Below are 26,634 nucleotides of genomic sequence, written 5' to 3' on the forward strand. Positions count from 1 at the left end.
ACATCATAGTAGTCTCTGACATCATACTGGTCTCTGACATCATAGTGGTCTCTGACATCATAGTAGTCTCTGACATCATAGTAGTCTCTGACATCATACTGGTCTCTGACATCATAGTGGTCTCTGACATCATAGTAGTCTCTGACATCATAGTGGTCTCTGACATCATAGTAGTCTCTGACATCATAGTAGTCTCTGACATCATAGTGGTCTCTGACATCATAGTGGTCTCTGACATCATAGTAGTCTCTGACATCATAGTGGTCTCTGACATCATAGTGGTCTCTGACATCATAGTAGTCTCTGACATCATAGTGGTCTCTGACATCATAGTAGTCTCTGACATCATAGTGGTCTCTGACATCATAGTAGTCTCTGAATTCTGGTCAGTCTCGCTCAGGTAGAACAAACTTCAACTTGCACCTTTTTCCAGTGCTGAATTGAATGTCTTCGAGAAAATAGAAAGGTGTCAATGTATTTTTTTTCTCGCCAACATCCTTAATGGAAAAGTAATCCAAGAAGTAATCATCTAGTTTTTCAAAAGTATATGTAATCTGATTAGTTATTTTTTTCTTTCTGGTAACGTAACAGATTAAAGTTGCAGTTTATCAGTTACTCCCCAACCCTGACCATGAGCTTGGTTCAACGGACACCAGTGTCAACACCAGCTGCTTGATGATGACTCATCGCTTTGACCACTCATACTACGGAATACAATGAATGGACATGAGCCATTTCAATCAGATATTTATTGTTTCTAGCCAGCTCTTTATGGAATTGTCATGCCAGTGCTTTACAATGACAATGGAGTAGGCTAAAGTACAGACAGATCTGGGACCAGGGTATAGACAGATCTGGGACCAGGGTAGAGACAGATCTGGGACCAGGGTAGAGACAGATCTGGGACCAGGGTAGAGACAGATCTGGGACCAGGGTAGAGACAGATCTGGGACCAGGGTAGAGACAGATCTGGGACCAGGGTAGAGACAGATCTGGGACCAGGGTAGAGACTGATCTGGGACCAGGGTAGAGACTGACCGATATGGGACCAGGGTAGAGACTGACCGATCTGGGACCAGGGTAGAGACTGACCGATCTGGGACCAGGGTAGAGACTGACCGATCTGGGACCAGGGTAGAGACTGTCCGATCTGGGACCAGGGTAGAGACTGACCGATCTGGGACCAGGGTAGAGGCTGACCGATCTGGGACCAGGGTAGAGACAGTAGCATTTGCAGTTCACTTAGGCTGAGTTTTATTGGATTTACTATTTGAAGTAATTGAGTTAGGAAATGTTGAACGTAACGCTCCAATATAGAGCAGGCAGAAAGTGAACTCTCACTCCTTGGAGTCCTTTCACCAGCATTTAAAGAGATATACTCCTAATAATTCACATGGGTTGGTTTGGTGCAGACCAAATTATATTTAAAAATAATTTCAAATACTTTATCTGGGCTTGATTGAGCTTGCCTGACTATATGGAAGCAATAGAATAGTTGCAAAAGAGCAAACCCCGCCCATCTGGTACTTTTAGACCAGCAGTTCTCAAAATGTTTCACCGGGGGGAGGGGGGCACAGGGGGGGCATCCCGCTCAATAGGCTAAAAAAACTTTCGCTCACGCCCCCTAGGGCCCCACAGTTTGGGAACCACTGCTTTAGACCGGCTGGGTTGGTGTGGTGTTGAAGAGGTATAATAAAGAGATACACTCCAGGTATGTTCACACACACACTCATTCACACCACACACCACACACCACACACACACACACACACACACACACACACACACACACACACACACTCACACTCACACTCACACTCACACTCACACACATTCACAAATGCATGCTTCAGTTTGACTACATTACCTCCCAGCGATGATGTGGTATATATCATAGTGACATTTACTCATAAAAGGATATTTTCTTTATTTGGCCAATTCATCTCTGGGTCCGCTATAGGAAGCCCACTTACACTTAAAGGTCCAATGCAGCTGTTTTTAGTTCTATCAAATCACATTACTGTGATTGTTTTCAATTAAAATTGTCAAAAATAAACCGAAATAGCTTAATAGTGAAGAGCAATATCTCAAGCAAAAATGTAGCTAGGACTCTCTAGTGGGAGTGGTCTGAGTGGAGAGAGGAAAACTAGCTGTTATTGGCAGAGAGGTTTGGCACAATCTTTCTTATTGGTCTACCGACACATTTACAGCCTGGTGATGTTACCAGGAAGGCCAAAACTAAATCCCACCAAAACAGGCTGAAATTTCAGGCAGTCTTTTCAAACAGCTAAAACACTAAAAGGGCATTATCATAATTTTCACAATTTCACAGTATTATTCCAACCTCATAGTGTGTAAATATATATAAAACACATGAAAGATCAAATTTGACTGAACTGGGCCTTTAAACTACTCAAGGGCTTTTGTGTCACAATGATTATTAATGTGTGTGTGTGAATGCATCCTGAGATTAGATTGCAGTGGGTTCTTTCACCCAGAACAATCCACATCTGTTTCCTAGACAACGACAAAGCTCACCACTTAGACATCGGGCATGTCATTTTTGCATTTTCTTTTTATTTAACCTTTCATTTAACTAGGCAAGTCAGTTAAGAACAAATTCTTATTTACAATGACGGCCTACATCACATGACCTAACTATATGAGAGAAATGAACCTCATGTTTGAGTAGTTGTGCCTTGCTCCCTCAGTTTATAAATCCAATCCCAGTTGAACGCTACTTCCTGAGTGTTATTTTCTGTATAAATGACAGACTAACAGTCATTTACAATTCATTGTAGATGATTTGTAGTGAATGGCTCTACCCTCAGTTTTAGGACCATCTTTCATTAACTGGAATAAAGGCGTATTACGTAAGCAATAACACACAGCAGACTGTTGAATAACTACACACCTCTGGCAGTGTGAGAAAGCACAAAGCCCAAGGTCAATTTCTATAAAGACTTTATTTATTATAAACGTAATGGAGGCTTTCATAGTCACTCTTCTGCTAAGCAGCAACCACAGTTTGTGAGGAAGTCACACTGAGGGGAAAATGGAACATTGAAGTGCCGGGGGCTGTTGTGAACAGAGCTGGGTGGCGGGGGCTGTTGTGAACAGAGCTGGGTGGCGGGGGCTGTTGTGAACAGAGCTGGGTGACGGGGGCTGTTGTGAACAGAGCTGGGTGGCGGGGGCTGTTGTGAACAGAGCTGGGTGGCGGGGGCTGTTGTGAACAGAGCTGGGTGGCGGGGGCTGTTGTGAACAGAGCTGGGTGGCGGGGGCTGTTGTGAACAGAGCTGGGTGGCGGGGGCTGTTGTGAACAGAGCTGGGTGGCGGGGGCTGTTGTGAACAGAGCTGGGTGGCGGGGGCTGTTGTGAACAGAGCTGGGTGGCGGGGGCTGTTGTGAACAGAGCTGTGTGGCGGGGGCTGTTGTGAACAGAGCTGTGTGGCGGGGGCTGTTGTGAACAGCTTCAGCTTTATTCCTCTCTCTCTCTGGATAATGAGACCAGTAGATGTGGTCCTCTCTCTCTCTCTCTGGATAATGAGACCAGTAGATGTGGTCCTCTCTCTCTCTCTCTGGATAATGAGACCAGTAGATGTGGTCCTCTCTCTCTCTCTCTGGATAATGAGACCAGTAGATGTGGTCCTCTCTCTCTCTCTCTGGATAATGAGACCAGTAGATGTGGTCCTCTCTCTCTCTCTCTGGATAATGGGACCAGTAGATGTGATCCTCTCTCTCTCTGGATAATGGGACCAGTAGATGTGGTCCTCTCTCTCTCTCTCTGGATAATGGGACCAGTAGATGTGGTCCTCTCTCTCTCTCTCTGGATAATGAGACCAGTAGATGTGGTCCTCTCTCTCTCTCTCTCTGGATAATGGAACCAGTAGATGTGGTCCTCTCTCTCTCTCTCTCTGGATAATGGGACCAGTAGATGTGGTCCTCTCTCTCTCTCTCTGGATAATGGGACCAGTAGATGTGGTCCTCTCTCTCTCTCTCTCTCTGGATAATGAGACCAGTAGATGTGGTCCTCTCTCTCTCTCTCTCTGGATAATGGAACCAGTAGATGTGGTCCTCTCTCTCTCTCTCTCTGGATAATGGAACCAGTAGATGTGGTCCTCTCTCTCTCTCTCTGGATAATGGGACCAGTAGATGTGGTCCTCTCTCTCTCTCTCTTTCTCTCTGGATAATGGGACCAGTAGATGTGGTCCTCTCTCTCTCTCTCTCTCTCTCTCTCTCTGGATAATGGGACCAGTAGATGTGGTCCTCTCTCTCTCTGGATAATGGGACCAGTAGATGTGGTCCTCTCTCTCTCTCTCTGGATAATGGGACCAGTAGATGTGGTCCTCTCTCTCTCTCTCTCTCTGGATAATGGGACCAGTAGATGTGGTCCTCTCTCTCTCTCTCTCTCTGGATAATGGGACCAGTAGATGTGGTCCTCTCTCTCTCTCTCTGGATAATGGGACCAGTAGATGTGGTCCTCTCTCTCTCTCTCTCTCTGGATAATGGGACCAGTAGATGTGGTCCTCTCTCTCTCTCTCTCTGGATAATGGGACCAGTAGATGTGGTCCTCTCTCTCTCTCTCTCTGGATAATGGGACCAGTAGATGTGGTCCTCTCTCTCTCTGTCTGGATAATGGGACCAGTAGATGTGGTCCTCTCTCTCTCTCTCTGGATAATGGGACCAGTAGATGTGGTCCTCTCTCTCTCTCTCTGGATAATGGGACCAGTAGATGTGGTCCTCTCTCTCTCTGTCTGGATAATGGGACCAGTAGATGTGGTCCTCTCTCTCTCTCTCTGGATAATGGGACCAGTAGATGTGGTCCTCTCTCTCTCTCTCTCTGGATAATGGGACCAGTAGATGTGGTCCTCTCTCTCTCTCTCTGGATAATGGGACCAGTAGATGTGGTCCTCTCTCTCTCTCTCTCTGGATAATGGGACCAGTAGATGTGGTCCTCTCTCTCTCTCTCTGGATAATGAGACCAGTAGATGTGGTCCTCTCTCTCTCTCTCTGGATAATGGGACCAGTAGATGTGGTCCTCTCTCTCTCTCTCTGGATAATGGGACCAGTAGATGTGGTCCTCTCTCTCTCTCTCTCTGGATAATGGGACCAGTAGATGTGGTCCTCTCTCTCTCTCTCTCTGGATAATGGGACCAGTAGATGTGGTCCTCTCTCTCTCTCTCTCTGGATAATGGAACCAGTAGATGTGGTCCTCTCTCTCTCTCTCTCTGGATAATGGAACCAGTAGATGTGGTCCTCTCTCTCTCTCTCTGGATAATGGGACCAGTAGATGTGGTCCTCTCTCTCTCTCTCTTTCTCTCTGGATAATGGGACCAGTAGATGTGGTCCTCTCTCTCTCTCTCTCTCTCTCTCTCTGGATAATGGGACCAGTAGATGTGGTCCTCTCTCTCTCTGGATAATGGGACCAGTAGATGTGGTCCTCTCTCTCTCTCTCTGGATAATGGGACCAGTAGATGTGGTCCTCTCTCTCTCTCTCTCTCTGGATAATGGGACCAGTAGATGTGGTCCTCTCTCTCTCTCTCTCTCTGGATAATGGGACCAGTAGATGTGGTCCTCTCTCTCTCTCTCTGGATAATGGGACCAGTAGATGTGGTCCTCTTTCTCTCTCTCTCTCTGGATAATGGGACCAGTAGATGTGGTCCTCTCTCTCTCTCTCTCTGGATAATGGGACCAGTAGATGTGGTCCTCTCTCTCTCTCTCTCTGGATAATGGGACCAGTAGATGTGGTCCTCTCTCTCTCTGTCTGGATAATGGGACCAGTAGATGTGGTCCTCTCTCTCTCTCTCTGGATAATGGGACCAGTAGATGTGGTCCTCTCTCTCTCTCTCTGGATAATGGGACCAGTAGATGTGGTCCTCTCTCTCTCTGTCTGGATAATGGGACCAGTAGATGTGGTCCTCTCTCTCTCTCTCTGGATAATGGGACCAGTAGATGTGGTCCTCTCTCTCTCTCTCTCTGGATAATGGGACCAGTAGATGTGGTCCTCTCTCTCTCTCTCTGGATAATGGGACCAGTAGATGTGGTCCTCTCTCTCTCTCTCTGGATAATGAGACCAGTAGATGTGGTCCTCTCTCTCTCTCTCTGGATAATGGGACCAGTAGATGTGGTCCTCTCTCTCTCTCTCTGGATAATGGGACCAGTAGATGTGGTCCTCTCTCTCTCTCTCTCTGGATAATGGGACCAGTAGATGTGGTCCTCTCTCTCTCTCTCTCTGGATAATGGGACCAGTAGATGTGGTCCTCTCTCTCTCTCTCTGGATAATGGGACCAGTAGATGTGGTCCTCTCTCTCTCTCTCTCTGGATAATGGGACCAGTAGATGTGGTCCTCTCTCTCTCTCTGGATAATGGGACCAGTAGATGTGGTCCTCTCTCTCTCTCTCTGGATAATGAGACCAGTAGATGTGGTCCTCTCTCTCTCTCTCTGGATAATGAGACCAGTAGATGTGGTCCTCTCTCTCTCTCTCTGGATAATGGGACCAGTAGATGTGGCCCTCTCTCTCTCTCTCTCTGGATAATGGGACCAGTAGATGTGGTCCTCTCTCTCTCTCTCTCTCTGGATAATGGGACAAGTAGATGTGGTCCTCTCTCTCTCTCTCTGGATAATGGGACCAGTAGATGTGGTCCTCTCTCTCTCTGGATAATGGGACCAGTAGATGTGGTCCTCTCTCTCTCTCTCTGGATAATGGGACCAGTAGATGTGGTCCTCTCTCTCTCTGGATAATGGGACCAGTAGATGTGGTCCTCTCTCTCTCTGGATAATGGGACCAGTAGATGTGGTCCTCTCTCTCTCTCTCTGGATAATGGGACCAGTAGATGTGGTCCTCTCTCTCTCTCTCTGGATAATGAGACCAGTAGATGTGGTCCTCTCTCTCTCTCTCTGGATAATGGGACCAGTAGATGTGGTCCTCTCTCTCTCTCTCTGGATAATGGGACCAGTAGATGTGGTCCTCTCTCTCTCTCTCTGGATAATGGGACCAGTAGATGTGGTCCTCTCTCTCTCTCTCTGTATAATGGGACCAGTAGATGTGGTCCTCTCTCTCTCTCTCTGGATAATGGAACCAGTAGATGTGGTCCTCTCTCTCTCTCTCTCTGGATAATGGGACCAGTAGATGTGGTCCTCTCTCTCTCTCTCTCTGGATAATGGGACCAGTAGATGTGGTCCTCTCTCTCTCTCTCTCTGGATAATGGGACCAGTAGATGTGGTCCTCTCTCTCTCTCTCTGGATAATGGGACCAGTAGATGTGGTCCTCTCTCTCTCTCTCTCTGGATAATGGGACCAGTAGATGTGGTCCTCTCCCTCTCTCTCTCTGGATAATGGGACCAGTAGATGTGGTCCTCTCTCTCTCTCTCTCTGGATAATGGGACCAGTAGATGTGGTCCTCTCTCTCTCTCTCTGGATAATGGGACCAGTAGATGTGGTCCTCTCTCTCTCTGGATAATGGGACCAGTAGATGTGGTCCTCTCTCTCTCTGGATAATGGGACCAGTAGATGTGGTCCTCTCTCTCTCTCTCTGGATAATGGGACTAGTAGATGTGGTCCTCTCTCTCTCTGGATAATGGGACCAGTAGATGTGGTCCTCTCTCTCTCTGGATAATGGGACCAGTAGATGTGGTCCTCTCTCTCTCTGGATAATGGGACCAGTAGATGTGGTCCTCTCTCTCTCTCTCTCTGGATAATGGGACCAGTAGATGTGGTCCTCTCTCTCTCTGGATAATGGGACCAGTAGATGTGGTCCTCTCTCTCTCTGGATAATGGGACCAGTAGATGTGGTCCTCTCTCTCTCTCTCTGGATAATGGGACCAGTAGATGTGGTCCTCTCTCTCTCTCTCTGTATAATGGGACCAGTAGATGTGGTCCTCTCTCTCTCTCTCTGGATAATGGAACCAGTAGATGTGGTCCTCTCTCTCTCTCTCTCTGGATAATGGGACCAGTAGATGTGGTCCTCTCTCTCTCTCTCTCTCTCTCTCTGGATAATGGGACCAGTAGATGTGATCCTCTCTCTCTCTCTCTCTCTGGATAATGGGACCAGTAGATGTGGTCCTCTCTCTCTCTCTCTCTGGATAATGGGACCAGTAGATGTGGTCCTCTCTCTCTCTGGATAATGGGACCAGTAGATGTGGTCCTCTCTCTCTCTCTCTGGATAATGGGACCAGTAGATGTGGTCCTCTCTCTCTCTGGATAATGGGACCAGTAGATGTGGTCCTCTCTCTCTCTGGATAATGGGACCAGTAGATGTGGTCCTCTCTCTCTCTCTCTGGATAATGGGACCAGTAGATGTGGTCCTCTCTCTCTCTGGATAATGGGACCAGTAGATGTGGTCCTCTCTCTCTCTGGATAATGAGACCAGTAGATGTGGTCCTATCTCTCTCTCTCTGGATAATGGGACCAGTCGATGTGGTCCTCTCTCTCTCTCTCTGGATAATGGGACCAGTAGATGTGGTCCTCTCTCTCTCTCTCTGGATAATGGGACCAGTAGATGTGGTCCTCTCTCTCTCTCTCTCTGGATAATGGGACCAGTAGATGTGGTCCTCTCTCTCTCTGGATAATGGGACCAGTAGATGTGGTCCTCTCTCTCTCTGGATAATGGGACCAGTAGATGTGGTCCTCTCTCTCTCTCTCTGGATAATGGGACCAGTAGATGTGGTCCTCTCTCTCTCTGGATAATGGGACCAGTAGATGTGGTCCTCTCTCTCTCTCTCTGGATAATGGGACCAGTAGATGTGGTCCTCTCTCTCTCTCTCTCTCTGGATAATGGGACCAGTAGATGTGGTCCTCTCTCTCTCTCTCTCTCTGGATAATGAGACCAGTAGATGTGGTCCTCTCTCTCTCTCTCTGGATAATGGGACCAGTAGATGTGGCCCTCTCTCTCTCCCTCTGGATAATGGGACCAGTAGATGTGGCCCTCTCTCTCTCTCTCTCTCTGGATAATGGGACCAGTAGATGTGGTCCTCTCTCTCTCTGGATAATGAGACCAGTAGATGTGGTCCTCTCTCTCTCTCTCTGGATAATGAGACCAGTAGATGTGGTCCTCTCTCTCTCTCTCTGGATAATGGGACCAGTAGATGTGGTCCTCTCTCTCTCTCTCTGGATAATGGGACCAGTAGATGTGATCCTCTCTCTCTCTCTCTCTGGATAATGGGACCAGTAGATGTGGTCCTCTCTCTCTCTCTCTGGATAATGGGACCAGTAGATGTGGTCCTCTCTCTCTCTCTCTGGATAATGGGACCAGTAGATGTGGTCCTCTCTCTCTCTCTCTCTCTCTCTCTGGATAAAGGGACCAGTAGATGTGGTCCTCTCTCTCTCTGGATAATGGGACCAGTAGATGTGGTCCTCTCTCTCTCTCTCTGGATAATGGGACCAGTAGATGTGGTCCTCTCTCTCTCTCTCTGGATAATGGAACCAGTAGATGTGGTCCTCTCTCTCTCTCTCTCTGGATAATGGAACCAGTAGATGTGGTCCTCTCTCTCTCTCTCTGGATAATGGGACCAGTAGATGTGGTCCTCTCTCTCTCTCTCTCTGGATAATGGAACCAGTAGATGTGGTCCTCTCTCTCTCTCTGGATAATGGGACCAGTAGATGTGGTCCTCTCTCTCTGATGCCACATAGGGATCACATGTTGGTGTCAGCCTGCAATCTGATAGCGCTGAGCGATTTAACATTAAGAGTTATTATAATTTTTTTTCCCGTGAGCTCAACGCGCACATTGTTTATCTAGAGATAAATCAGATCCCAACTGTGTGATGTTGTTGTTTCCAGCTGGAGAAAGTACTGCATAGTTTAGCACAGAACATGTGGTAATTAACTACAATGACCATAATCCATTGCGCGCCGGGGATGTTTATTTTTATGCCTGCTACAGTAGATTAGTGTCGGGCAGACACTGCGAGAAGAGAGTACATGGGAGAGGAATAGAAAGCAGTAGCTTTGAGAGGTATCTCTATCTGAAAATACATGATCTAAGTCATTGATGCTTTTATGACTTCTGAATAGAAACTACGCCTTATTTACTTTTGAAGAACTACTAAAAAAGTGATTTTGTCAGACAGCAGCTCTATAGAGATGAGACGATGACTTGGAATGAAATAATAACTCATCAACAAAAAACTAATGTAATATACACAACTGAAATATTGAATTAAAGGAAAGTAATTGAATAGATGGTTAATAAGTGATAAGATGTAATGGGCAGTCTACCATCATTACACTTTTATTGATTTGTTTTATTCTGTGTTGTTACATCATTGAACTTGCATACTGCATTTTAATGTTTAAATAAATTACCCCCAAAAAACGTGAAAACGAACCGACCTCAAAAAGCACTAATCGCTCAGCACTACAGTCTGATGACGTTGGAGTGACGTGTGTAAGCCACTGTGACGTCATCAAATATTCTGTTGAAGTGCGTGTGTGTATGTGCGCGCGTGTGTGTATGTGCGTGCATGAGTCCATACAGTACACGTGTGTGTATCTCATCTCAAAGAGGAAGTGCCATAGAGAAGTGTGTAGATTTACACGGCTGAGCTTTCCCTCCCAACTGATCTACAGTAAGAGCAGTTTCAGGGCAGAATTGTACCTGTCCTGTCATCACTGAGGCTGTTTCCCAATCTCCTACATGTAGTGCACTACTTTTGCCAGGGCCTATAGGGCTGGTAGTGCACTACTTTTGACCAGGACCTATAGGGCTGGTAGTGCACTACTTTTGACCAGGGCCTATAGGGCTGGTAGTGCACTACTTTTGACCAGGGCCTATAGGGCTGGTAGTGCACTACTTTTGACCAGGGCCTATAGGGCTGGTAGTGCACTACTTTTGACCAGGGCCCATAGGCATAGGGTGTCACTTGGGACACAGCCCCAGATACAGTGCCTTCGGAAAGTATTCAGACCCCTTGACTTTATCCACATTTTGTAATGTTGTTACAGCCCTATTCTAAAATGTATGAAAGTGTTTTTCCCTCATCAATCTACACACAATACCCCATAATGACTTTGCAAAAACAGGATATTAGAAATGTTTACAAAATTGTTTTAATAAAAAAAACGGATCACATTTACATAAGTATTCAGACCCTTTACCTCATTTGTTTTAGGACCTTTGGCAGCAATTACAGCCTTGAGTCTTCTTGGGTATGACGCTACAAGCTTGGCACACCTGTATTTGTGGAGTTTTTCCTATTATTCTCTGCAGATCTTCTCAAGCCCTGTCAGGTTGGATGGGGAGCGTCGCTGCACAGCTATTTTCAGGTCTCTCCAGAGATGTTCGATTGGGTTCAAGTCCTGGCTCTGGCTGGGCCACTCAGGGACATTCAGACACTTGTCCCGAAGCCACTCCTTTGTAGTCTTGGCTGTGTGCTTAGGGTCATTGTCCTGTTGGAAGGTGAACCTTCGCCCCAGTCTGAGGTCCTGAGGGCTCTGGAACAGGTTTTCATCAAGGATCTATCTGTACTTTGCTCCGTTCATCTTTGCCTTGATCCTGACTAGACTCCCAGTCCCTGCCGCTGAAAAACATGTGACGCTTGGCATTCAGGCCAAAGAGTTCAAACTTGGTTTCGTCAGACCAGAGAATCGTCTTTCTCATGGTTTGAGAGTCTTTAGGGGCCTTTCGGCAAACTCCAAGCAGGCTGTCATGTGCCTTTTTACTGAGGTGTGGCTTCCATCTGGCCACTCTACCATAAAGGCCTGAGTGGTGGAGTGCTGCAGAGATGGTTGTCCTTCTGGAGGGTTCTCCCATCTCCACAGAGGAACTCTGGAGCTCTGTCAGAGTGACCATCGGGTTCTTGTTCACCTCCCTGACCAAGGCCCTTCTACCCCGATTGCTCAGTTTGGCTGGGCGGCCTTCTCTAGGAAGAGTTTTGGTGGTTCCAAACTTTTTCCATTTAAGAATGATGGAGGCCACTGGTTCTTGGTGACCTTCAATGCTGCAGAAATGTTTTGGTACCCTTCCCCAGATCTGTGCCTCGACACAATCCTGTCTCTGAGCTCTACGGACAATTCCTTTGACCTCATGGCTTGGTTTTTGTTCTGACATGCACTGCCAACTATGGGACCTTTTATATAGACAGGTGTGTGCCTTTCCAAATCATGTCCAATCAATTGAATTTACCACAGTTGGACTCAAGGATGATCAATGGAAACAGGATGCACCTGAGCTCAATTTCGAGTCTCATAGCAAAAGGTCGGAATAATTATGTAAGGTATTTCTGTTATTTTATTATTAATAAATTAGCAAACATTTCTAGAAACCTATTTTTGCTTTGTCATTATGGTGTATTGTGTATAGATTGCTGAGGATTTTTATTTATTTAATCCATTTTAGAATAAGGCTTTAACGTAACAAAATATGGGAAAAGTCAAGGGGTCTGAATTCTTTCCGAAGGCACTGTATGTCATATCCTGTTCTGTGGGTTCACAAATACAGAAGAAGAATGTATCCCAGGAGCATAGATGAAGCATGATTATGGTTGGTAATAGCAGCACATGGGGGAATTTGAATAATTTAAATAGATGGCACCTGTCGTAGAGAATCTGTAACGTTTGGATGTCAGTCAACTTTGAGGTCAGTGGACATTGTACAAACTTAGATTTTGGAGTGTACTGCCCCTTTAACTATTGAGCTGGGGATCAGAGTGGCAGGATGTCTTTAGAGATTTACGTAAGAAGTTCTGTGGCGTGGTGCCCTGATGTAAATAGATCACACTCAAGCGTCTCTCGGTTTCTCGCTCGCTCTCTCTTTCTTCCCCTCTCTCTCTCTCTCTCACGTCACACAAGCTTTATTTGACTAACTGTAATCCTAGCGCTCATTACTTACAGGAGCTCACAGGATTTACCCTCCACCCCACAGGGCACCCCAGGTAAACACACACACCATGTCCAAGGGACAAAAATAACCTCCCACTCGCTCTGCTATATTGACATAATGTTGGATCAGTATTGCGTAACAGTGCCTTTGAATACAATTGCTCTGCCCCTCTAAAAAGGTGTGTTTGTCAATGAAGTGACAAGTGAGGTAAATACAGTGAGCGGCCTGGATGGCACGTGGGCGTTATAGTGCTAATAGTACTCTCTAATAGTCCACTTCCCGGTGTTTTGGAATGCCTCAGGTCTTTTTATCAGAAACAGATAGGACATCAAACCATCAGAATGTCCCACTGTCAGATATCAATACTGTTTTCAGTCACTGTGGGAGCTCTTTATTATTACACACCACCTGACCCTGTTGTTTTCTACAGGATTCTACTGTGTCTGACCCTGTTGTTTTCTACAGGATTCTACTGTGTCTGACCCTGTTGTTTTCTACAGGATTCTACTGTGTCTGACCCTGTTGTTTTCTACAGGATTCTACTGTGTCTGACCCTGTTGTTTTCTACAGGATTCTACTGTGTCTGACCCTGTTGTTTTCTACGGGATTCTACTGTGTCTGACCCTGTTGTTTTCTACAGGATTCTACTGTGTCTGACCCTGTTGTTTTCTACAGGATTCCACTGTGTCTGACCCTGTTGTTTTCTACAGGATTCTACTGTGTCTGACCCTGTTGTTTTCTACGGGATTCTACTGTGTCTGACCCTGTTGTTTTCTACAGGATTCTACTGTGTCTGACCCTGTTGTTTTCTACAGGATTCCACTGTGTCTGACCCTGTTGTTTTCTACAGGATTCTACTGTTTCTGATCCTGTTGTTTTCTACAGGATTCTACTGTGTCTGACCCTGTTGTTTTCATTGTGCTCTTTTGACAGGATTCCACAGTTTACGAGAAAGAAAAAGACATCATCTCCATCGTGAGTAAACTCGTATCCATTGATTTCTTTCCCTCAGCTACTGTCTTTTTCTAAATACTGTTCCTAATTATTAGTTCATTGAAACATTCATTTCTGTATAATGATTTTAATCATTGAGGGACAAACAGCTGAAGTGTAGTGGTGCAATGGATCGGTTGTTTATTCAATAAATCAATGTTTAATTATATCTGTCTTTGCTCAAATAAATGTCTTCTAGACTAGTGCAACCATTTCCCCAGAATGTTTTTTAGTTTGAGTTTTTTCCAGTTCTAAAGCAAACAACAACTTAATTAGAAGCATGTGATTTGATACATCAACAATAAATACTGAACAAAAATATAAAAACAACATGCAAGAATTTCAAAGATTGTACTGAGTTACAGTTCATAGCAGGAAATCAGTCAATTTAAATAAATTCATTAGGCTCTAATCTATGATTTTCACATGACTGGGCAGGGGTGCTAACTGGGCAGGCTAACCCACTGTGGGGGCAGGCCCAGCCAATCAGAACAAGTTTTTCCCCACAAAAAGGGGACAGAAATACTCCTAAGCATTTGTGGTCTTTTATTGTCCCCAGCACAAGGTGCACCTGTGTAATGATCATGCTGTTTAATCAGCTTCTTAATATGCCACACCTGTCAGGTGGATGGATTATCTTGGCAAAGGAGAAATGCTCATTAACAGGGATGTAAACAAATCTGTGCACAAAATTTGAGAGAAATAAGCTATTTATGCGTATAAAACTTTTCTGTGATCTTTTATTTCAGCTCATTTAACATGGGACCAACACTTTACATGTTGCATTTATGTTTTCTTTCAGTGTAGTATGGAAACATATAGCCTGAATTTAAAATGGATCACTGGTCTACAAACAATACCCCATAATGTCAGTGGAATTATGTTTTTATCATGTTTACAAAATAATAAAGAATGAAAAGCTGAAATGTCTTGAATCAATAAATATTCAACTCCTTTGTTATGGCAAGCCTAAATCAGTTCAGGAGAAAAATATGTCTTAACAAGTCACTCTGTGTGCAATAATAGTGTTTATCATGATTTTTGAATGACTACCTCATCACCCCACACATACAATTATCTGTAAGGTTCTTCAGTGAAGCAGTGCATTTCAAACACAGATTCAACCACAATGACCGGGGAGGTTTTCCAATGCCTCACAAAGAAGGGCACCTATTGGTAAAAAGGAATGGGCCAAAATTCACCCAACTTATTGTGGGAAGCTTGTGGAAGGCTACCCAAAACGTTTGACCCAAGTTAAACAATTTAAAGGCAATGCTACCAAATACTAATTGAGTGTATGTAAACTTCTGACCCACTGGGAATGTGATGAAAGAAATGAAAGCTGAAATAAATCATTCTCTCTACTATTATTCTGACATTTCACATTCTTAAAATAAAGTGGTGATCCTAACTGACAGGGTTTTTTACTAGGATTAAATGTCAGAGTTTTGAAAAACTGAGTTTTTAAATGTATTTGGCTAAGGTGTATGTAAACTTCCGACTTCAACTGTATGTATTCACACCCCTTCACAGGTAGACCCATATAAAATATAAGTGGAACCATTTTTAATGTACAACATCTCTCCCGCCAGTGTCGTCAGTTGGTGGCGGTGTGTGATGAGATTCTGTACTGCAGTCCAGAGGCACTCCTTACCCACACTGCCCAGCTGGAGAGGGTTGACCTGGTGCCTGTCTTCGATGGCGATCACCTGGTAAGAAGCACACTGTCAGTGTCATTCTAATGTCTCTACCTCCTCTCTACTTCCTGTCTCTACCTCTACCTCCTGTCTCTTTCTCTCTGTCTAACTAATCAGACGTAATTTCTTTACAGTGCATTCGGAAAGTATTCAGACCCCTTGACTTTATCCACATTTTGTTACTTTACAGCCTTATTCTAAAAATTGATTAAATAAAATAATTTCCTCATCAATCTACACACACTACCCCCTAATGACAAAGCGAAAACAGGTTTTAGAAATGTCTGCTAATTTATTACAAATTAAAAACAGAAATACCTTATTTACAAAAGTATTCAGATCCTTTGCTATGAGACTCTAAATTGAGCTCAGGTGCATCCTGTTTCCATTGACCATCCTTGAGATGTTTCTACAACTTGATTGGAGTCCACCTGTGGTAAATTCAATTGATTGGACATGATTTGGAAAAGCACACACCTGTCTATAAAAGGCAGTTGACAGTGCATGTCAGAGTAAAAACCGAGACGGGATTGTGTCGAGGCACAGATCTGGGGAAGGGTACCAAAACATGTTTGCCGCGTTGAAGGTCCCCAAGAACACAGTGGCCTCCTTCATTCTTAAATGGAAAAAGTTTGGAACCACCAAGACTCTTCCTAGAGAAGGCCGCCCGGCGAAACGGGAAGAAGGGCCTTGGTCAGGTAGTTGACCAAGAACATGATGGTCACTCTGACAGAGCTCCAGAGTTCCTTTGTGGAGATTGGAGAAACTTCCAGAAGGACAACCATCTCTGCAGCACTCCACCAATCAGGCTTTTATGGTAGAGTGGCCAGATGGAAGCCACTCTTCAGTAAAAGGCACATGACAGCCTGCTTGGAGTTTCCCAAAAGGCCCCTAAAGGACTCTCAGACCATGAGAAACAAGATTTTATGGTCTGATGAAACCAAGATTGAACTCTTTGGCCTGAATGCCAAACGTCACATCTGGAGGAAACCTGGCACCATGCCTACGGTGAAGCATGGTGGTGGCAGGATCGTGCTGTGCGGATGTTTTTCAGCGGCAACGACTGGGAGTCTAGTCAGGATCGAGGGAAAGATGAACGGAGTAAAGTACAGCGAGATCCTCAATGAAAAGGAGGTTCAGGACCTCAGACTGGGGCAAAGGTTCACCTTCCAACAGGACAATGACCCTAAGCACACAGCCAAGACAATGCAGGAGTGGGTTCGGGACAAGTCTCTGAATGTCCTTAAGTGGCCCAGCCAGAGCCCGGACCTGAACCAGATCGAATATCTCTGGAGAGTCCTGAAAATAGCTGTGCAGCGACGCTCCCCATCCAACCTGACATGGTTTGAGAGGATCTGGGAGAAACTCTCCAAATACAGGTGTACCAAGCTTGTAGCGTTATACCCAAGAAGACTTGAGGCTGTAAAAAATCTAAAACTGTTTTTGCTTTGTCGTTAAGGGGGATTGTGTGTAGATTGATGGAGAGAAAAAAAAATCAATTTTAGAATAAGGCTGTAACGTAACTGTGGAAAAATTATTTGTCTGAATACTTTCTGAATGCACTATATGTCATCCTGATTGTCCTTTAGGGACGACTCATGTTCTCGTCGTCTCTCTATGCTCTACATCTCTCACACTCTGTACTCCTTATTTCTGTTTCATCATTCTCTCTGATCCTTTATTCAAACTTCTTGTACACTTTCTCCTCGGCCTAGCTCTCTCGCTCTATCCAATCAGTCCTCAATCGACCTCCTCCTTTGTTATAGGTGTCCCATTTTGCTCTCCTTTTCTCTTGCTTCTCTCTCTCCTACGTTTTCTCTCGTTTTTTCCCCCTCAGTTTTCCGTTTTCACTCCTTCAAGGTAAAGTTTCACCACCACCCGTAGGCAGCGCGTGGGTTTAAAGTTTGGGAAAGCTATTCTTTTCAGGGGGGGGGGAATAAAATTTTATGATGACGCATTTTATGGTTCTAACATTGCATACTATTACTAATGTGATGAGCAGATTGGATAGTCATAAATTAGGCTAATAATCTAGCTGGCGCACTGTTCGCAAAAAATACTGTTCTGCTTTCCTTGTCCTTTTCTTTGCTCAGCCCCAGCTAGAGGGACATTTTCTAGGAGGATCTGAGAAATATCTGACACATCCACCGCTCAGCTCCAGCTAGAGGCGCATTTCATAAACACATTTCATGTAATTCTCCATCACTTTATTATCTATGACTGGAGACATTAGCATACTCTTTAATACCACAAAATGACAGGGAAGGCTGATCAGCTGACGCTGACAAACTGAGCTCAATAAAAACGACCTTGTCTTGAATGCAACCATCTAATCGAGGCCCATGAAAGGGGAGATGCATATTGTAGGCTATGACGTCTATCTAGCCTGGAGGAGGAAATTATTGTCCTTAAAAAACTTGGCACGGACTCACCTAATGATAAAGACAGAGAATATGCGGCACAAAATCAACAAGAATATGCTCTCCGCTATTGGGGCAATAAGATTGTTGGCTTAATAGCCTATTGGGAGTTTTTCAAATTTTGATAGCCTAACTAAAGACCATCTCATCTTTGTCTCCTCTCTTTTGTGTTTTTCCCACGATTTTGTATTTTTAAATATTGTATTGTGATAGGCTTACGCCTATTTTAGTTGCTTTTCACTGACAGCCGCAAATCAATGATCAGCTGTGATATTTGCTACACGCGCTGCCCAAATTGTAGGCTTCCCAAATTCTGCGCTTCCAGGCTGTATCCGCTTGTCATTTTAAAACAATCCTCAGCTATTAAAAAAAAAGAAAAAAAAAGCGAATGATCCTCTGTGGCAGATCATGCTCTCTGGTGTAGTGTTTTGAAGGATTTCATTTATTTTTGTTAGGGGAAGCTTTTTTGTTGTTGAAAAGTTTCAAATAGATCACACTGAATTTTCAACTTATTGGCCTTCATCAAAAGGGCGATTTACAAATGGCGAGCACATGGCAAAGCATTGCCCTCTTTAGGTGCTTAAGGAAACTAAATCAGTGGAAATCGGTCAATTCCCCTTCAGATTATAGGGGTCTTTATACTATCAATCAATCAAATGTATTTATAAAGCTCTTCTTACATCAGCTGATGTCACAAAGTGCTCTACAGAAACCCAGCCTAAAACCCCAAACGGCAAGCAATGCAGGTGTAGAAGCATGACCAAAGGTATGTGGACACCTGCTCGTCAAACATCTCATTCCAAAATCACGGGCATTAATATGGAGTTGGTTCCCCCCTTTGCTGCTATATTAGCCTCCACTCTTCTGGGAAGGCTTTCCACTAGATGATGGAACATTGCTGCTATAACAGCCTCCAGTCTTCTGGGAAGGCTTTCCACTAGATGATGGAACATTGCTGCTATAACAGCCTCCAGTCTTCTGGGAAGGCTTTCCACTAGATGTTGGAACATTGCTGCTATAACAGCCTCCACTCTTCTGGGAAGGCTTTCCACTAGATGATGGAACATTGCTGCTATAACAGCCTCCACTCTTCTGGGAAGGCTTTCCACTAGATGTTGGAACATTGCTGCTATAACAGCCTCCAGTCTTCTGGGAAGGCTTTCCACTAGATGATGGAACATTGCTGCTATAACAGCCTCCAGTCTTCTGGGAAGGCTTTCCACTAGATGATGGAACATTGCTCAGTAGTGAGTGTTGTAACCAAGTTGCAATAGAGGACAGACGTTTTTTTACCCGTTACGCGCTTCAGCACTCGGCGGTGCCGTTCTGTGAGCTTGTGTGGCCTTCCACTTCTCGGCTGAGCCGTTGTTGCTCCTAGACGCTTCCACTTCACAATAACAGCACTTACAGTTGACCAGGGCAGCTCTAGCAGGGCAGAAAGTTGACCAACTGACTTGTTGGAAAGGTGGCATCCTATGACGGTGACATTATGAAAGTCACTGAGCTCTTCAGTAAGGCCTTTCTACTGCCAATGTTTGTCTATGGAGATTGCATGGCTGTGTGCTCGATTTGTATACACCTGTCAGTAACGGTTGTGGCTGAAATAGACAAATCCACTAATTTGAAGGGGAGCCCACTGTGGGAGTGCACCCTCTGACCAGAGCACCCACTGTGGGAGTGCACCCTCTGACCAGAGCACCCACTGTGGGAGTGCACCCTCTGACCAGAGCACCTACTGTGGGAGCTCACCCTCTGACCAGAGCACCTACTGTGGGAGTGCACCCTCTGACCAGAGCACCTACTGTGGGAGCTCACCCTCTGACCAGAGCACCCACTGTGGGAGCTCACCCTCTGACCAGAGCACCGACTGTGGGAGTGCACCTACTGTGGGAAAATGTACGCTCACCACGCTGCACCTTGGTCCTCTCCTTTAAACGGCCGTGACATATCTTTTTGATTTTTGTTTCATTAGTCCATTTTTGATATAGTCCCTAAATATTTTCCATGTCAGCAATCAAGTTTTCAAGATGTATAACTTTCAAAATAAGGAAATAGATCTTGAAAACTTGATTTCTGGGACAACTGTATATCAACAATGGACTAATGAAAAAAATACCCAAATATTGTTTTGGTGTGGAATGTTCCTTTTAACAGCTTTGGGCCAGAAACCAAAAGGTCGCTCTGTGAGATGTTCAATTATGTTGCGACTTTTGGCTAATTAATATTCAAGATAATTGACTGATTTTAATTACTGGAAAAATGAATTGATCAGATTTATTTGATTAATTTGGTTATCCTATCAAAATTAATCTGAGGGACACCATTACGGATTGAATTATAGAGAGGCTCTTAAATTAATTCTCAGTAGTTATCGTTAACCGTTATACAATGAATCTTATATCAACAATAGGCTTAGTCAACAGTGAATTGACTATATTCTCATTCTGAGCACCCTCTGACCAGAGCACTGACTGTGGGAGTGCACCCTCTGACCAGAGCACCCACTGTGGGAGTGCACCCTCTGACCAGAGCACCCACTGTGGGAGTGCACCCTCTGACCAGAGCACCGACTGTGGGAGCGCACCTACTGTGGGAGTGCACCCTCTGACCAGAGCACCCACTGTGGGAGTGCACCCTCTGACCAGAGCACCCACTGTGGGAGTGCACCCTCTGACCAGAGCACCGACTGTGGGAGCGCACCTACTGTGGGAGTGCACCCTCTGACCAGAGCACCGACTGTGGGAGCGCACCTACTGTGGGAGTGCACCCTCTGACCAGAGCACCCACTGTGGGAGTGCACCCTCTGACCAGAGCACCGACTGTGGGAGTGGTCATTTGTATTGTTGTTTTAAAGAGGAAGAAGAAGAGGGAACAAAAAGTAAGTTGACAGCTGGGGGCGATGTGACCTGTCAGAGTGATTGGTTAGAATAGATCATTTGGGGTCATTGTTAATAGACCTTGGCTGACTGGGGCTATCTTCTGGGAGCAAGGAAATGGTTGTTGAAGTGGAGAGAGTGATGACTGCAGTCTGGTGCGTGTCTCATTGCACTGCAGCGATTTTAAAAAAAAACACTGTTGTGTTTTAAATGCATGGGCCCACTGGGCCATGAGCCCACTGATGTGTTTCAAAAGCAACATGCAAGGCAGCGATCGCTTTCACGTTATCCAATGAGAGTTATGGAACCAGATCTGTCTCTCATACTATCTGAACCCTGGTCTGTCCCTAGCCAGCAGCATACCACCCTGCATACCACTGTTGGCTTGCTTCTGAAGCTAAGCAGGGTCGGTCCTGGTCAGTCCCTGGATGGGAGACCAGATGCTGCTGGAAGTGGTGTTGGAGGGCCAGTAGGAGGCACTCTTTCCTCTGGTCTAAAAAATATCCCAATGCCCCAGGGCAGTGATTGGGGACACTGCCCTGTGTAGGGTGCCGTCTTTCGGATGGGACGTTAAACGGGTGTCCTGACTCTCTGAGGTCATTAAAGATCCCATGGCACTTATCGTAAGAGTAGGGGTGTTAACCCCGGTGTCCTGGCTAAATTCCCAATCTGGCCCTCAAACCATCATGGTCACCTAATAATCCCCAGTTTATAATTGGCTCATTCATCCCCCTCCTCTCCCCTGTAACTATTCCCCAGGTCGTTGCTGCAAATGAGAACGTGTTCTCAGTCAACTTACCTGGTAAAATAACGGTAAAATAAAAAAAAATAATAATAAATCATCCTCCCGTCATCATCACGGCTCTCTCCCTTCATCTTCATGCAACAGCTGGGCAGTGTTCAATAGGGCAGCAAACGGAAGAAAACAAACTGAAACAGGGAGGGATTATTATATCATGTTCAATTAGAAACGCTTGTCTTCGCTTTCCATTGCAAAACGTTTTGCTTCGTTGTACCCTAATGAATACAGCCATTTGAGTCTGAGGGGACGTGGTGGTGGCCTTTCACATTCAGATCTGCTCCAGTCCATAAGTCTAAAAGCCCCAGGAGTCATGTGATGTATATTAATCACGGTTGGGCTATGCATGATGGTGTTCCACACGGTTGCCCTTACCGTGCCTGCGCAAATATCAATCAGGACCCCAGGGGAAAAGTGACATACAGGTAGATAGATCACTATGGGACAGGTAGCCTAGCGGTTGAAGGGAAACTCCACACAAAAACTATCTTGTCACGCCCTGACCTGAGATCCTTTTTATGTCTCTATTTTTGGTTTGGTCAGGGCGTGAGTTGGGGTGGGTATTCTATGTTCTATGTTTTCTATTTCTTTGTGTTTGGCCGGGTGTGGTTCTCAATCAGAGGCAGCTGTCTATTGTTGTCTCTGATTGAGAACCATACTTAGGTAGCCCTTTTTTTCACCTGTCTTTGTGGGAAGCTGACTTTGTTTAGGGCACTTTGCCTTTGAGCTTCACGGTTTGTTTTTGTAGTGTTTATTGTTTTGTTCGGTGTCATTTTTCTTTAATAAAGAAAATGTACGCTCACCACGCTGCACCTAGGTCCTCTCCTTTAAACGGCCGTGACATATCTTTTTGATTTTTGTTTCATTAGTCCATTTTTGATATAGCCCCTAAATATTTTCCATGTCAGCAATCAAGTTTTCAAGATGTATAACTTTCAAAATAAGGAAATAGATCTTGAAAACCTGATTTCTGGGACAACTGTATATCAACAATGGACTAATGAAAAAAATACCCAAATATTGTTTTGGTGTGGAATGTTCCTTTTTAACAGCATTGGGCAAGTAACCAAAAGGTCGCTGGTTCGGAATCACCTAGCCGACTAGGTTTTAAATGCATATGTCCATGTGCCCTTGAGCAAGGCACTTAACCCTAATTGCTCATGTAAGTCATTCTGGATAAAATCATCTACTACATGACTAAATTGACAAATGTAAATGTTATCAGTATGGACATACAGGCAGATCACTATTAATCATTATCTTTTCATGACATTGACTGACCAGGTGAATCCAGGTGAAAGCTATGATCCCTTATTGATGTCACTTGTTAAATCCACTTCAATCAGTGTAGAGGAAGGGGAGGAGACAGGTTAAAGAAGACTTTTTCAGCCTTGAGATAATTGAGACATGGATTGTGTATGTGTGCCATTCAGAGGGTGAATGGGCAAGACAAGAGATTTAAGTGCCTTTGAATGAGGTATGGTAGTAGGTGTCAGGTGCACCAGTTTGAGTCAGGAACTTCAACGCTGCTGTGTTTTTCACGGCCAACAGTTTCCTGTGTGTATCAAGAATGGTCCACCACCCAAAGGACATCCAGCCAACTTGACACCCACTGTGGGAAGCATTGGAATCAACATGGTCCAGCATCCCTGTGGAACGCTTTCGACACCTTGTAGAGTCCATTCCCCAAGACGAATTGAGGCTGTTCTGAGGGCAGGAAGGTGTTCTGAATGTTTTTCTACACTCCGTGTACAGCACTCGGTGTACAGCACTTTTAGAACTGAAGTAGAATGTAATTGGAGAGACGTTTGGGGGTTTGATTGCTCTGTGAGATGTTCAATTATGTTGCGACTTTTGGCTAATTAATATTCAAGATAATTGATCAGATTTATTTGATTAATTTGGTTATCCTATCGAAATTAATCTGAGGGACACCATTACGGGTTGGATTATAGAGAGGCCCTTAAATTAATTCTCAGTAGTTATCGTTAATTGTTATTCAATGAATTGACTATATTCTCATTCTGAACAGTCGAGAAGCTCTGAAACCTCAAGCACCCAATCGCTTGCAAATGAACTCAACGCCACAAATAATTCACTGAAGGTTTTATTCTCTCAACCCTGTCCTTCAGAGCCCAATGGCATGGGCTATTACCATTACATTTTCAATGCACTTAACTCTAAACAAAACCCCATAGGAGTAATGGCTTGTATTGCCTTGACATGCGGAAGGTGTGGTGTTCTGTATATGAGTGTGTGTGTGTGTGTGTGCGCGCGCCCTTGCATGCGTGTGTGAATACTGTGTATTTATAAATGCAATTTGTTAGCTGACATCAGTCTGCCATAGAGGGAGACTTAACAAGTGCTCTGTAAAAACCCACAAATATCAGGGGATTACCACGCTAGATAGAATCAGTAGGAAACATGAACCTCGTGGCATCGTCTGTAAGCCAGTATAATCACAGTATAATGATGCCGCTATTAACTATAAAGGCGTAATGTTTATCACAAGCTGTTAGTGGGAGGGCTGTTCGCACTTCATACCGCTCTGGGCAAAAGTAGTCCACTATATAGGGAATAGGGTTCCATAGGGCTCTGGGCAAAAGTAGTCCACTATATAGGGAATAGGGTGCCATTTTGGATGCACCTACTGGCCTATTGAAGACAGATTTCTAACACAGCCAGTGCATTACCTGTGTTGCACACGTTATTTTTGTATTTATTTATTTATTTAACCTTTTATTTAACTAGGCAAGTCAGTTAAGAACAAATTCTTATTTACGATGATGGCCAAACCCTAACCCGGATGAAGCTGGGCCAATTGTGCGCCACTCTATGGGACTCCCGATCACAGCCGGTTGTGATACAGCCTGGAATCGAACCAGGGTCTGTAGTGACTCCTATTGCACTGAAATGCCACTCGGGAGTTATCTAGATTGATTAGTGGGGATTTAGTGTTGTGAAAAGAGAATGTCTACTTAAATTAGTGAAATGATCGTAGGTGAAATAGCGGAGTGAAATGTCCTGATTGGTTGAAGGAGGTTGCATAGTTAGGGCCAGGAGTTTTCTTACCATGTGACCTGATTATGAATTGCTCTATAGCAGAGGTGTCAAACATGGTTTGAGTAAACATTTTAGATGTATTTTTTATATTTGGGGGGGGGTAACTCAATGTACTTTAAAATGACTGAAACCAAATTGAAACTAGAAATAAAGGACCTCCATTCATACAGTATCTTGACTGTGTCCAGCTCGCTAATAATCACCTAAATGAAAGCTAGACAGTCACGGAGCATCGGGGGGGAAAAAAACAAAACTTTTTTTTATTTTTATTTACGTGGGAAATATAACCAATTTTCAGTGTGGGCCCACCGGACCTTGTTGAAGACCAAACACAGCCCCTGGGGCTAAATGAGGTGAACACACCTGCTCTACAGGCTGTTACTAGGCCCTGGAGGTTTTCTTTGTCAGGTGACCAGGAAAAACTCTTTGCACTACACATATTGTTTACATATAAGCAACTCCATTCCGACAGTAAAATCCATCCTGACTCGGTTATGTCTGAAACTAGCCTGGTCCCAGATTTCTACGTGCTTTTGCCTTCTCCATTGTCATTGTTTGACATGACAATTCCATAAGAAGTTTGCAAGAGAGCAGAAACCAACTAGCATCCAGGCTAGGATACTAACTCTACTGAATCCTCTTGAACAGTACATTGAAGTAATGAGTGATGAATGAGGTCTATCCGGACTTTATAGGCTGGGGCTTGGTTTTACTCACCCAGTCAGATGAAGGCTTGCCAGGGAAAGGAGAGGGAACAGCGTTTTAGTACAATCTCTCCTCTGGGACAGCCTGCCTGGGATAAAGATGGCTACTCCTAATGGAGTCTATCTGAAACATTCTAGATGCCACCTAACTTCCTAGAGAGAGATTCTATTTGTTTATTATTAGGATCCCCGTTAGCCGACGCCAATGGCGACAGCTAGTCTTAGTGGGGTCCGTCTCATAACGAAAAATACATTACAGACAAAATACTTTACAATTGACCTACATTTACATGAGATAGAAGGGAGTTCCATGCACTTATGATACTGTACTTTTCCCTGAATTTGTTCTGGACCTGGGTACTGTGAAAAGACCCCTGGTGGCATGTCTAGTGGGGTAAGTGTGCACATTGAGTGTGGCGTCAAAAAAGCCCTGCGGTACACCACACTTTACATGTTTGACATTAGAGAAGCTTCCATTAAAGAAAACCCTCTGAGTTCTATAAATTGATTGATAGATCTGAATACACAATATGGCAGAGGTTGAAAAGCCATACAGTAAGTTTTCTCAACAATAGGTTATGGTAAATAATATTAAAGGTTGTACTGAAATCTACCAGTACAGCTCCCAAAATAAAAAAAAATTAAACCAATCATCAGTCATTTGTTTCAGTGCAGTACATGTTGAATGCCGTTCTCTATAAGCATGCTGAAAGTCTTGTTCATGTTTACAGGGAAATAGCAGTGTATTTGGTACGCAATTACTGACATGACAAGAGGAAAACTGATGATGCACTACCCAATTTAGAAATTGCACCTTGCATTGAACCAGTCAAAGGTCAAAACACAGTGGATTCCACATCCATCATGAGGCTGTAATGTGCTGTGACTGTCATACAGTCTCCAATATTTGTGTATCTATCTGCTTACCTTTGGCAGTCACCCGCTGACTTCTGTGACAAGATATTAGCTGGGGACGAGGTGATCCAAGTCAATGACCAAATAGTGGTGAGTATATTGAGCACACACACACACACACACACACACTGGCTGAGTCTGGCCCAGCCAAGCATGATTAATAATGATTATGATTATGACTAATAACGTTATCTGCCACAGTGGAGACTTGATCTGATAGTCATTGTCATTATCAGAAATAATGAGAGAGTTGAGCCATCAAGGTCCTAATAGTGTAACTCAAAGACCATGGGTGTTAACTGGTAATTGAATTCACATATCGCTATAAGAATTGATTCCATTCCATTAAAT

General features: G+C 44.5%; 1 protein-coding gene across 1 annotated transcript in view; it reads left to right on the plus strand.

The window, feature by feature from the left end:
* LOC139553887 (connector enhancer of kinase suppressor of ras 1-like) overlaps positions 1 to 26,634 on the plus strand; it is an 85,140-nt gene that overhangs the window by 30,269 nt on the left and 28,237 nt on the right. The window contains exons 5-7 of the mRNA XM_071366646.1: positions 13,750 to 13,791; positions 15,402 to 15,521; positions 26,305 to 26,373. Of these exons, the coding sequence (XP_071222747.1) occupies positions 13,750 to 13,791; positions 15,402 to 15,521; positions 26,305 to 26,373 (231 nt within the window). The remainder of the gene's footprint in view (positions 1 to 13,749; positions 13,792 to 15,401; positions 15,522 to 26,304; positions 26,374 to 26,634) is intronic.

Source organism: Salvelinus alpinus, chromosome 25 (assembly GCF_045679555.1).
Source record: "Salvelinus alpinus chromosome 25, SLU_Salpinus.1, whole genome shotgun sequence".
NCBI classification, from domain to species: domain Eukaryota; kingdom Metazoa; phylum Chordata; class Actinopteri; order Salmoniformes; family Salmonidae; genus Salvelinus; species Salvelinus alpinus.